This window comes from Chrysochloris asiatica, unplaced genomic scaffold (assembly GCF_000296735.1).
Source record: "Chrysochloris asiatica unplaced genomic scaffold, ChrAsi1.0 scaffold00116, whole genome shotgun sequence".
In the NCBI taxonomy this organism is placed as follows: Eukaryota; Metazoa; Chordata; class Mammalia; order Afrosoricida; family Chrysochloridae; genus Chrysochloris; species Chrysochloris asiatica.
Window position 1 is genome coordinate 1,320,112 of NW_006408634.1, and position 14,080 is coordinate 1,334,191.

At 49.1% G+C, this 14,080-nt stretch overlaps 1 protein-coding gene across 1 annotated transcript; it reads left to right on the forward strand.

The window, feature by feature from the left end:
* Positions 1 to 3,357: 3,357 nt before the first annotated feature.
* ZNF784 (zinc finger protein 784) lies at positions 3,358 to 7,615 on the forward strand. Its single transcript, XM_006868090.1, has 2 exons — positions 3,358 to 3,435; positions 6,710 to 7,615. The coding sequence occupies exons 1-2, from the start codon at positions 3,358 to 3,360 to the stop codon at positions 7,613 to 7,615; spliced, it is 984 nt and encodes a 327-aa protein (XP_006868152.1).
* The last annotated feature ends 6,465 nt before the right edge of the window (positions 7,616 to 14,080 follow it).

The window sequence follows — 14,080 nt, forward strand, 5'->3', positions numbered from 1 at the left end:
ATTTTATTGTGAAAAAGTTTCAAAGGAAAGTCAAAAGAACTGCACTATGAACATCAGTATACAATTGATTCCAAGTCATGGTGTCCCCTGTGTTACAGAGTAGAACTGCCCGCGCCCCCCAGAGTTTTTTTGGCTGTCATCTTTATGAAGACAGATTGCTGGGACTCCCTTCTCTAATGCTGCCTGGCAGGTTCAAATGCCCAACCTTTCTATTAGCCACTGAAACCAAGCCACTGGCACCACCTACAGACCAATACTCACCATCAAAACAAACGAACCAACCTAAATCCACAAACTCATTGTCTTCAGGTTAATTTCTACTCAAATGATCTTATAGGACTTCCAACTCTGTCATCTTCATGGGCTTTCTCAGTTTTCTTCAGCAGAGGGGCTGATGACTGGGAACCAACAACCTTTTAATTAGCCAAGTGCTTAACCGGGACTCCTTACCCTCACCATGTTGGTTTTGTTGTCAAGGGCCGTTGAGTTGGTTCAGATTTACAGTGACCCTGTGACAGAGTTTTCGAGGAGCAATTGGTGATTTTGAACCACTGACCTTGTGGTTAGCAGTCCACTGCTTATCCTACAGTGCCACTCCCACCACACAGACGATAATTTGTAAATATGACCTACAGCTTGACTGTGAAAGATTGTGTTCAGTTAATTCTTTAAAAAGAAAAAAGGCCAAGTTTTATGGAGCTGTAATTTACATGCCTCATCTGCTCTGGTAGCTTAGTGGTTACAAATCAGGCTGCGAACCGCAAGACCAGCAGTTCGAAACTACCAGCTGCTCCACGGGAGAAAGATGAGGCTTTCTGCTCCTGTAAAGATTTACAGCCTCGGAAACCCTGTTCAGGGTCGCTATGGGTCAGAACTGACTCGATGGCACTTAACAACAACAACAATTTATATGCCATGCACTTCACCCATGTTAAGTACAATACATTGCTTTTTAGTATATTCACAGATATGTAAGTATTGTCACAATTTTAGAGCATTTTCATCACCTTAAAAATAAACTCCGTACCCTTTAGCTACTGCCTCTCCCCACCCCCAGCCCTCTGAAGCCACTAATCAATTTTCTGCTGCTAAAGATTTTCCTGTTTTGGACATTTCATATGAATGAAATCATACAATATGTGGCCTTTTGTTACTGACTTTTTCACTTAACATAATGTCTTCCGGCTTCATCTGTGTTTCAGCTTGTGGTAACACCGCATTCCTTTTTAAGGCAAACATATTTCATTAGCTGAATACATCACATTCTGGTTATCTACCTACCAAGTAACGGACATTCGAGTTGTTTCTACCTTTTGGCTATTATGACTAACGCTGCTATGAATGTTCAAATACAAGCTTTTATGTGGCAATGATTTTCCATTTCTCTTGGGTGCACACCTGAGAGTGGACATCTGGGGTCATAGGGTAGCTCTACAGAGTTTCGGTGGTGCAATGGTTAAGTACTTGGCTGCTAAACAAAAAATCTGTTCAAACCCATCCACTGGCTCTGAAGGAGAAAGAGCTATTTGCTTCCTGGAAGATTACAGCCTAGGAAACCCAATGGGGGCAGTTCTACTGTGTCACTTGGGGTCCCCATGAGTCAGAATAGATAGGCTCAGCAGCATCCAGCATTCCTTAGCAATGCTGATTTGATATTCTATCATTGATTATGCTATATTCCATTTATTCATTAACAACATGGATGAACCTTGAAAACAGGACAGAACAATCATATCATATCCCAAAGAAGGTGGATAAACAGAACGTTGAGGAGTGGTCATAAAAGTGTGCATGTCTCCTACTCTGTCCTTCCAAGAAGAGAATTGTAGGGTCTTCTAAAACTCTTCATATCTCTTCTCTCAGAGGATGTTCACGGCACCTTTACAGTTTGATAAGGGAGAAAGCTTAGAGCAAAGAAGTGTGGTGACTTATCCAATGGATGCGAATGAGTCACTGATTAATGGTTAGTTACACACTCAGCTGCTAATTTAGAGGTTAGCCACTCAAACCTACCCTGAGGCACTTTGGAAGACAAACCTAGCAATCTGTTTCTCAAAGTTCATAGCCTTGAAAAGCCTATGGAGCAATTGTACTCTGCACACACTTGGTCATCATGAAGGAGAAAATCAACCAGAGGGCACCCAGCTCTGTCCTTGGCGCTGCCGGAAGCCATTGTCTTTGAGCTCTTTCCTCATCAGCATTTCTCAAATGTCCTACCAAGTTCTTGAGCCTTACTACAGCCAAGAACTGACTGTGCCATTGTTGATGCCATGTTGTTGTTGTTGTTGTGCCATCGAGTCGGTTCCGACCCATAGCGACCCTGTACAGGGTTTCCGAGGGTGTAAATCTTTACGGGAGTAGAAAGCCTCATCTTTCTCCCGCGGAGCAGCTGGTAGTTTCGAACCACTGACCTTAAGGTTCGCAGCCCGATTCGTAACCACTACGCTACCAGAGCTCCTTGATGCCATAGGCTATCTTAAAATCAGGAATCTTTGGGTGGAACAAACACTCCAACAGACTACTAGCAGAGAGGTTGGCTGCTCGAACCCATCCAGAGGTTCCTCAGAAGAAAGGCCTGGCGGTCTGCTTTCAAAAGGGCACAATCTTGAAAAGCCCTATGATGTAATTCTACGCTGCATACACGTGGTCGCCATGAGTCAGAAATCCAATGCATGGCAAGTAACACCAAAGGCAAGTCCCAGCCCTGTCCTTGGTGCTGCCGAAAAGCATTTATTTGAGCTCTTTCCTCCTAAACAACGTTTTTCAAAACCCCTACTGATTTCCTGGTGTTGTGCTGCGAGTTAATGCTGCTGGACTTCAAAGTCCGTTTGAACCGCAAGGTCGGCGGTTCAAGCTCACCAGCCGCTCCTTGGAAACCTTATACAGGGTCGCTATGGCACCTCACAACAACAACCACCGATTTCTTGACCTTTTTCTACAGTCGAGGACCATCTGTACTATTGTTTACCGAATCTTTTGTTGACTTTCTCAAAACCTCACACTTATAAACTGCATCACGACCGTATCTTACAGAGAAGGTAACGTTAAAACGTTATGAAAACGTGTGTGTGAATGCTATGAAAACAAACGTTATTAAATCCCGCTGGATCCTCGAGTCTGCTTAAATTTTCCAGTTTTCCATAAAGGGAAACTAGAATTTGTTTATAGGGTGTCCCAGACATCCTAGCATCGAACTGAGTCTTTCTTTGTTCCGGGAGGAATGACGGGACACAGCTTGAGACTGGTTCCCTCAGAGCTGCCATCCCCACCCCACCTTGCCGGCCTCCAGTGCGTCTGCGCAGTCGCCCAACTACTAGCCCTAACCCCGCCCCCGAAGGGGCGGGGTCTGGGCACAAGATGGCTGCCGCGCGCCCACAGCCCCAGAGTCCCGGCTCATCGACCTCGGAGTCCCGATCTCCGGAGTCACCGGACCTGGTGCGGGCGAGGAAGGGATCTGGGCGCGGGGCTCGAGGCGGGAGGTGGGCGCGGGTCAGGGGGCGTGGCCTATGATGGGAGTGGGGGAGGTGTTTAGGGCTCTAGCCATGGGGGCGGAGCTTTTCGGTGGTGAGGGTGGGGAAGGCTTGGGGGCGTGACTTTAGAGGAACCTATGGGTATCGAGGGGAGGGCTTGAGGCGGGGTTTAGAGGGAACCCTATGGCTGGGGAGATTTTGTGGGTGGAGCATATGGATATGAAGAGGAGGATCTGAGGGCGGAATTAAGAGACGAACTTTGTTGTTGAAGGCAGAGAATAATTTGGAGGCGGGAATTAGGGAGGAGCCTATGGGCGGGGAGGGGCTGGAGGCAGGTCTATGTGGGCGGGATTAGAGAATGAAGTCCGCTGGGGTTGGAATGGACCATCTGAGGCGGGGCTGAATCCAGTGCGGGCAGTTGGGGGCATTGCTTTGGGATCTTTAGGGGCGGAGACTTAATAGGGGCGGAGTCTCAGAGACACTCTGATCCTCGTGGACTTGGATGGAAGATTGAAAAGGTGACCGTGAAAGACAAGGGGAGGGTATGACTGGGGCACCCATATTGGGGGAAGGGATGACTCTGCAAGCGTCTGGGTGGTGTGACTCAATGCCCAAGGGAGGAATTTTGAGCGAGCAATGCTTGCTCTACACAGTAACTTCGGAACCTCCTACAAATTGGAGAGTAACGGAGAACATTTAATCATTCCACAAGCATTAATCGAGTTCCTCCTTTGTGGACAGAGATGAACAAGAACTGTGTTCTCTTGAAGGTTGCAGTCTATGCAGGGCTGCAATAGTATTGTGATGTTGTTGTTGTGGTTGTGAAGTGCCGTCGAGTCGATTCCGACCCATAGCGACCCGGTACAGGGTTTCCTAGGAGCGGCTGGTGAGCTTGAACCTCCGACCTTGCAATTCAAACGGCTTTGCAGTCTGGCGCATTAACCCACAGCACCACACCCTAGGGACTATAAAATAAATAAAAAGTGCGAAGTGGGCATTTTGGGAAGTGGTGGAGAGGAGCTAAATTTAGACAGACGTCAGCTGTGTGTTGGCATGTATTTACACTGGGGTCAGAGAAAAGCAGGATTCCGGTCACAGGTATAAGAAGTTATGGCTATCATTTTGGATCTGAAGTGCAATTGGAGTCCTCGGGAGATTCTGAGGGGAGAATGACTTTTATGGTTTACATTTTCAAAAGTTCATTCAGGCTGCTGTAAGGAGGTGAGTTACGAGGGGACAGGAACAGAATCAGATTCCATCTAGATGGTTATTTCAAGAGGCCTAATGGCACAGTGGGTTGGGCATTGGGCTACTAATCGCAAGGTTGGTGGTTCAAACCTAGTGACCACTTTGTAGAAGAAAGCTCAGCTGTCTGTCCCATCATGATTTCCAGTCTCGGAAACCTTATGGAGGGTGGCTATCAAGTGGAATTGACTAGATGGCAGTGGCTTGTGTCTTCCCGGGAAGATGAGGGAGAAGGAGAGAAATGGATGGACCTGTGATATGCAGTCGCTCTTCATTTTGTATATTTGTAAATCCACCTACCTGCTAAAATGTACCTGTCACCCCAAAATCTGTACTTGAGGGGCTTTCATGATCATTTACAGACATGTACAGAACAGCAAGAAATTTGCATTGCACTCACAAGGTTGGTTTGGTATTTACTAATTTAGTGTACACAGGGACTTTATAGATCAAACATACTACCACACCACGGACAACAAGAATCTGTTGTATTTTGGATAGGGGAAAGGTCTTGATAGGGATTCACCAGAGTCCTGGAGATGAAGAACAGGGTCTAAGACTTGAGAGACCCATAAGCTCTAGAAGAGGTAGATATTTTTGCTTGATTTTGTTTTAGACTCATTCCGTTTGGTGCTGGGAGTATATACAGCAGAACATATACCAATTCAACACTTTTTCCATGCACAATTCAGTGGCTGGCTACATCCCTTGACTCGTGCAAGCATCCTCACTCTCCTTTTCTGATTTTTCCCTCCATTAACATAAACACCCCCCCAAGGGTCTCATATAATCTCTCAAGTTGCTGCAGTCAATTTGATATTATATGATTTTGTGTTCGTTTCTTCTTCCTATCTTCAATGGTACTGTACTCCTCATCACTAGCATCATCATTATTTATTTTACATTTATTTTGTTCTTGTTAAGGATGTAGTTGTTAAGTGCCATTGAGTCGCTTCTGACTCATATCCACCCTGTGTAGGGTTTCTGAGGAGCTCTGGTAGCATAGTAGTTACAAATCGGGCTGTGAACCTTAAGGTGAGCAGTTCAAAACTACCAGCTGCTCCGTGGGAGAAAGATGAGGCTTTCTGCTCCCGTAAAGATTTACAGCCTCGGAAACCCTGTACTGGGTCACTATGAGTTGGAACCGACTCCACAGCACATAACAACAACAACAACAGGGTTTCTGAGGAGTGGCTGGTGGGTTTGAACCGCCGACCCTGCAGGGAGCAGTCCAGTACTTCTCCCATAGCCGCATACCAGGATATGCACAGCAAAACATATCAGTTCAACTAGTTTTACCTGAATAATCCAGTGACACTGGTCACATTCTTCGGGTTGTGCAACCCGCCTTTTCTGAGTTTCCCTCACCATTAACAAACCCACTGGCCCCCCGAGTGTCCTGTCTCACGGGTGGTTGATGTCAGTGTGATCCCAGGTAGATAGTTCTTCAAAGGGCATAATGCTCAAGGCAGACCCTTTTCTTTTCTCCTTCTACTAGTTAAACTATTATTTGCTCTTAAGAAGACTTCAGGAGATAGTTCTGGTTTAAGATTCAAAGATTATCATTATCATAGACCAAGTTTGGTGTTGGGGTGGGGGGATGCAGTCCAGGTTTCATGGCTCCAGAAAGTCTGGATTCCATCATTTTAACATTATGTTCTACATTTCCCCCCTTTTGATCAGTAATGGCAGTGGGGAACTGTCCAGTTCTGGTCTCATGCTGAAGGCGTAGTTGCTGTTGCTCCTGGCAAATGCAAACCAATATTTTTGTACCTTGAAATGGCTGCTTGCAAGCTTTAAGACTCCAGGACGGGCACAACAAATTAGGAGGTCATTTCAGGGGTATAACCAACCTCCATAGCTTCAAAAATCTGGATGTTTTAAGAGTTTGAAATTGTTTTCCACACCCTCGTCCCCCACTTTTGATCCAGATTCTTCTGTAAGAGGAGATAGATGTTTTAATAACTGGGGGCCTCTTCTCCCCTTTTGTCCAGGTCCTGGTGCCCGATGATGACCGTCCCACCACACCCCCGAATGACCTCATCGAGATCCAGGTCGTGAGGGTAACAGACACCACACTGGTCCCTGAGCCCCCAGAGCCGGGCTCCCTCCACTGTGCCTTGTGCCCAGCTGCCTTCCGGCTGGTTTCCGACCTCCTCTTCCACGAACATGGCCACCTGGCGGGGGCTGAGGGTGGCGGGCAGGGTGGAGACCCCTGCCGGTGTCACGTGTGTGGTCACCGCTGCCCGGGTCCTGCCAGCCTCCGAGCTCACTACAGCCTGCACACAGGAGAACGTCCCTACCGCTGCCCCCTCTGCCCCCGAGCCTTCAAGGCCCTGGCGCCCTTGCTCCGGCACCAGCTCCGACATGGGGTGGACACGCCGCCCTCCCAGAGGCCTCCGGACGCAGCAGCGGCTGTTGGGGAGCAGCGGCCCGGGGTGCCCCAGGAGAGGGCGGAGGTAGTGATGGCTGCGGCGGCGGCAGGTGCGGCCGTGGGGAAGCCCTTTGCGTGCAGGTTCTGCGCCAAGCCTTTCCGCCGCTCCTCAGACATGCGCGACCACGAGCGCGTCCACACGGGCGAGCGGCCCTACCACTGTGGCGTCTGCGGCAAAGGCTTCACCCAGTCCTCGGTGCTCAGTGGCCACGCCCGCATCCACACGGGTGAGCGCCCCTTCCGCTGCACCCTCTGCGATCGTACCTTCAACAACTCCTCCAACTTCCGGAAGCACCAGCGCACCCACTTCCACGGACCCGGGCCTGGGCTTGGCCTCGGGCTGGGAGACTTAGGTGGCCCACTGGGGTCAGCGACCGAGGGGTTGGGGCGTGGGTATGGGGCAGGAAACACCTTGCAAGAGGGGCGAGGGGAGACCGTGAAGGTGAAAGCGGAGGCCAATCAGTAGACTGGCCGACAGACTCATGGGAGAGGAGTTCCAGGGGCTGGGATGGGGAGAAGGCAGGAGGGTGGGGGCAGACAAGAGAAGGCTGGGGGAAGATGACATTCAGGACTCCCACAACCCATGCAGCCTGGCTGTGAGACTTAGACAAAGAGAGGGTTGCAGCCCCTTGGATGCCCAGCTAAATGTGATGACCACAGGCTACATTCCATGGCTCCACTGGCCGCCTCTTTACGCTGCCCTTGTGTAACACAACTTGCCACTACAGGATACAGCTTCTCATGAGAGAGCTTGGGTACTTAGACGGAAGAGGCAGGGGTGAGTGGGAGGCATGGGATCAGGGTCTGCCACAATACCCCAAGTCCAGTCTTCCATCTGCGGAAACCTGGACCATCTTGGTAGCTCTCTAGGGTGGACCAGGATGGAATCGTTTGCCTACCTCACTGGATTGCACTGGACGTGGGATACCTATCCACCCTCTGGCAGAAGACATCCACAAGGTCCTCCTTAAAGAGATGCTGGGTTCCCATCACCTTGAAGCCAGAGGGTCCCTAAGTCACAACCCAGAGCTATGGGGGTCTCAAAGGGTGTAAGCCTTACCCCTACTCCTATGTTGGTTTCTCCTTAACCTACCCAGACTCCTTTGCAGGCAACTGAAAACATGGACAAAAAGTAGTCACCTCATATCCCCCTTCAAGAGTGTTAGGCTCAGAGCCGGTGGTCTCCCAGGTCTACAAAGTAGCCTCAGGTGTCTCTGAGATCCTCTACTCCCAGTTTGAAGTAAACAGCTAACTAACCAGGCCTCAAGCCATCCCAAAGAAGGTTTGGCTGATGGCTGGCTGGTTGGGATTGAAAACTTGGATGTGATGGGTATGGGGTAAGAGGGGCCACTGAGGTACTGGGGAGATGAAGACTCGGAGATGGGAAATCTCCCTTTCCATACTGATTAAAGGACTTTCTGAAGGGTTTCTCTGATGGTCTTATATTTGGGTTGTCTGCTTGTGGGGAGCAGGAGTTTAGCGCTAGGTGACTCTGTACCTCCAAACCTCTTTTTCCTCATCTTCAAAATGGAAGTAAAGACCTCCAGTTTCCAGTCTGGTAGATGAGAGTTTGGAAAGCATCACTCTCATCCTTGCAACAAGCAAAAGAGCTTGGAAAATGGAAACAACTCTTCTGGGATCCTGAAGAGAATGGAGGTCACAGAGCAAACTGGAAAGAGTTGCCCTCACCGGAAGTAGAACAGACACACTGAGAGACTCACTGGAAGTAGAAATGACAATACCAGAAACAGAATCCTGGTGGTGGTTGTTAGGTGCCCTGAGGCAGCTCCGAGTCTGACCCTATGTACAATAGTACGAAATACTGCCCGATCCTCCCCATTTTCATTATCCTTCTTCTGTTTGAACCCATGGTGGTGTCCGTTCATCGAAAGCCTTCCTGTTATTCCAGGACTGTCTAGCAAGCACGATGCCCTTCTCTAGGAAAGCTGGCTTGCAGAGTAGTTAATTCCTTTGGACTAGTTTTGAGAGATGATCAATTCCTGGAAGTTCTGCCTAGGCACAGCCTTGAAAACTCCACGGGGCACAGTTCTACTGTGACGCACACAAGGCCTCCATGAACCAGAACCAACTCCATGGTAACTGCAGGTGACTCAGTTATGAGAGGGGAGCAGGCAAGTTTGGCTGAAAGAATGCTCTCCCATGACTGACAAGCTGTGCTGATTTGCACACCTTTCTGTTCACCCAACGTCACCCATGCAATAGCCCACTGTTGTTTGGCGCCTGCAAGTTGGTTCCGGACCTAAGGTCCAACAGAAGGAAGCACAGTCATTGCTATATTCGAGTCCATTGTTGCAGCCGCAGCTGTGCTAACCTGTCTCCTTGGGGCTCTTGCTCTTTTTTCACTAATCCTCAGTCTTACCACGCATGATGGCCTTCTCCAGCCTCTTGATGACATATCCAAAATACATAATATGAAGTCTCACCATCTTTGCTTCTAAGGAGGATCCTGACGGTATTTCTTCCAAGAGACATTGGTTCACTCTGGCCACAGCACTACCGGCTGCCTTCAAATCGGTTCTGACTCACAGCGTCCCTTGAGGACAGAGTGGAAACGGTGTGCAGGATTTTCCTGACACTCAATCTTTGCCCAGAGCACACACACAGCCTCCCCTTTCTCCTGTGGAATATTCCTTACTCATCACCAACACCATAATTCGAAAGTATCGAGTCTTCAGTCTTATTCATTGCCCAGCTTTCACATGCATTTGAGTCTACTGAAAACATGGTCAGGTGCATCTTAGTTCTCAAAATGACATCTTTGCTTTGAACACTTTAAAGGGGTCTTTTGCAGCAGATTTGCCCAATGTAATACATGGATAACACATAGGCGACTCATACTCAACATGACGGGAACTTGCACTGGAATGCTTGTGTTTCCTGTCTTGTTTGCACCGCCAGGTACACCTGGATCCTTTTTCAAAAATAATTTTTAAGCGGAGTAAAGGGCTTTATTGAAAGGTTAAGAAACATTTGAACGGGGAGACTTTAGCCCACAGATAGTGAAAATCAATCTGTCATTTACATGTCTAATCTTGTATTAATCTCCCTCTACTGTAGCGTAGTGGTTACGAATCGAGCTGCAAACCGCAAGATCAGCAGTTCGAAACTACTAGCTACTCTGCGGGAGAAAGATGAGGCGTTCTGCTCCCGTAAAGATTAACAGCCTCGGAAACCCCGTGCAGGGTCGCTATGAGTCGGAACTGACTCCACGGCACATAACAACTGAGCCAGTGGATTCCTGGTGTGCTGCTGAGGGTTAATGCGTTGGACTGCAAAGTCAGTTTGAACTTCAAGGTCAGCGGTTCAAGCTCACCAGTCACTCCTCGGAAACCCTCTACAGGGTCGCTATGAGGCGAAGTCAACTTGACAGCAGTTAACAACAACACTGAGCCACCTAAGGACTCCTGGTGTGGCGCAGCACTGGGCTGCAACCAAAAGTTGGCAGTTCAAACCCATCAGCTGCTCCTTGGAAGCCCTGTACAGAGTTGGTACCACCCAGTCAGCTAAACATCTCTGGGATCAAAACCTTTCTTTCCCTTTGCTACTACCCTTGGAGAGCAAGCTACTAAACCATCTTACATCTGGAAGGCTGAGCCACAGCTCTGGAGCCTCCCAACACCTGCATGCCCCATACTGCAGTCATCTGCAACCTTCAAGCCTTCCAGGACAGATCCCAACCTTGTCGCCAGCCCGCAGTTCCTCGTTGCTTTGAGAGCGATTACAAACACGAATGCCTACGGAAGCCGGTGACATTATAAAATAAGGTAGCCAGGCTCAAGGGGAAAAGGCTGACACATGCGGTCAGGGTTGGGAACCCACAAGGAATAGTGGGAACCACTGCAAATTGGAACGTGTGTATCCCATCTAAAGAGGGCAATGGTTGCCTGGCTGCCAGAAGGAATGCAGACTGGAGTGTTCACCCTTGTAAAGGTTCCAGACACCCATTAGTTTGTACTAGATAATGTCTTTTGATAGATATTCGCCACTAAGTCAAACTTTTTGTAACATGTGGATTAGAACCACAGGTGAGTGATACCGAGTTTTCATCATCTGTGATCCTGTTTAAAAAAAAAAAAAAAAAAGTCCAAATTCCTCAATTTGGAATTCAAGGTTCTTCAGCGTCCAGCCCTCCCCAGGCTCAGCCCCCTGGTCCCCCCTCTTCAGACTCACTTTGCACAATTCCAGAGCTTGGCCCTCCCCCTCCAGCCACCCTAACCACAGCCATTGAGTCGGTTCTGGCTCCTAGCAACAGTGTATATAGGACAGAGTAGAGCCGTCCCAGAGAGTTTCCGAGGCTGGCATCTTGACGGACGCAGACTGCCTCATCTTTTTCCTATGGAATACAGCTGGTGGGTCTGAACCGCTGACCTTTTGGACAAGAAGGAGCACCTTCACCACAGCACCACTAGGGCTTCTTGCACAAAGGGAAACCACTACCTTCCAGTCTGGATTAGGACTCATCTAGCATCACTAGAGAACAGAGTAGAACCATCCCAACAGGGTTTCCAAGGTTGGAAGCTTTCCTGCCACGCACGACCCCATCTTTCTCCCATGGAGCTGCTGGTGGGGTGGGTTCCACCTTTCAGTGACCAACCAATAACAACCCACCGTACCACCAGTGTTCCTGCCTGCCATACTAGTCTTGACATTCTCCCTAATGGCTGCCCTCGGTAACTCCAGCCCCTCCACCTAGAATTCTTTGTCCATGACTTCACTTGGCAAGTTTCTGTGACTTTACCATGCCATCATTCAGGGATCAGCTCCATTTCCAGGGAGATTTTCCTAGCCCTCACCCTGTGGCGCCCCCAACCCTGGCTCCATTGTGCATATTGTGATGCTTCGTGCAGTTTCTGAGCCCAGGTACCAGGTCTGACACACACTGACTCTCCAGTATTAGAACATGTGACCACATTAGACTGAGGCTCTTGAGTGGGTCCCACTGGACTTGTCCAGGTCATCTCCTTGGCACCATGGTTTTGTTGTTAAGCTTCAGTCTCGAGGCACCCTGGAATTGAAGACCCATGGATCCCCTAGGTGCCCATCTTTCCCAGGAACTTGGATTCTTCCTCTTCAGACACATGGGACCATTAAACACAGGAATACATCAAAGACTATCTCATGGTTCTGAGAACCAACAAAGTTTTAAACTCTCCATTCCCATCCCTACCGCCACTTGATAACAATTCATTTTTTGTTTTAACTTTCTTATTTTAGAAATTTCATTTCAATCAGATCATGTAATATTGGCTCTTGGGTCTGGCTGATTTCATGAAGCATGTTTTCAAGTTTCAGCTATGTCAAGCATGTATGACCATGTCAATTTTCTTTACGGTTGAGTAATAATACTCCATTGTGTCCATACAACACATGTACCCCTTTATCTGTTGATGAACATTTGGGCTGTTCCTATCTTTGAGGAACTGTGAATAGTTCCGCAAGCAACACGGGTGAATGACTGAGTACCTCCTTCCCAGTCTTTTGGATATATGTCTAGGAGTAGAAGTTGCTGGATTATATTGTAATAATGTGTAATACTGTGTGGCGCTGTAGGATAATGCACTAGAGCGCAAGGTTGGTTTGAATCACAAAGTTGGCAGTTCAAATTCACCAGCCGCTCCTCAGAAATCCTATACAGGGCTGCTATGGGTCGAAACTGACTGGACAGCACTTAACTGTAGTATTAGGAGTCCATGGTGAAGCAAACAGTCAACCACTGGAGCATTAACTGAAACGTAGGAGACCTGGTCAGCTGCTTCTGAAGTCACGGCTTTGAAAACCGTATGGTGCTAGTCTACACTGCAAAACAGCGTAGTCGTGAGTTGGCGAGAACTAGACAGCTCCCAACATGATCATTCTGTTTAACCTTGGGAGCTACCGCCAAAATGCGTCAGAGGGCTTTTGAAGACGCCCCAATTCTTACCCCAGAAGGGCAGGGACTGAGTCTGCAGGAGGCTGGACCACAGCAGTGACGGTGACACAGTATACGTTCCTGTGTGTCTTGCTGGAGAGCAATGAGCATGTCCCGTTTCCCCAGAGCCCAGCCCTGAGCTGGCAGGGAGGTGGCTCCAGGGGATGCTGGCTGCATAAACAATAGGGAAAACACCAGGCAGGAAGCGTCTGGATATGTTAACACAGAGACGAGAGGACGACTTGCCTGGCTTGCTCATCTGCATACCCCCAACTCTGCTAGAAAGCTTGGAATAGGGTACATCTCAGTAAACACTTAGAGGGTAACTTAGAGGCAGAGATGTTAGCGGAATGAAACCCCTGAGGACCAACGGTGTTTTGCAGCCACTTAATCCTGGGGTGGCGCTGTGGGTTAATGCGCCAGACGGCAAAACCGTTTGAACTGCAGGGTTGGCGGTTCAAGCTCACCAGCTGCTCTTCGGAAACCCTAAACAGGGTCGCTATGGGTCGCAATCGACTCCACACCACTTAACAACAAATCCCCACTTTCCCTGGGACGCCAGTAAAGACTCCAGCAGCCCAGTTGATAAGATTTATTATTCTCCGCTCTATACAAGCCGCGTCTGCCAGCCCACCCCCCACCCCCACAATCCAAAAGAGCACCCAGTCCCCCTCGTGCCTTCCCAGCTCCGCTGCTCAAACTCCACTGTCCAGTCAGATTCCCGCGGTCCAGGGTGAGGAGTGGTTCCGACCCCACCTCCAGCAGAGATGACTGAGCTGGGGGTGGGGGCGGGGCAGAAGAGGGTTACAAAAAGGGGATGGATGGAGGGTCATCAAGTTCGTGTCTGATGGGAGGCGGGGCAGGTCAGAGGCCCAGGATGGGAGTGATTCAGTCTTGAGAAGTGATGCCCCGTCTGACAAAGGCGAGTCTATTGACATTCCGAAGAATGGGGCGACAGCAAGGAGTGGGGGCGCTCACCAGCCTAGCGGCGGTCCCTCTCAC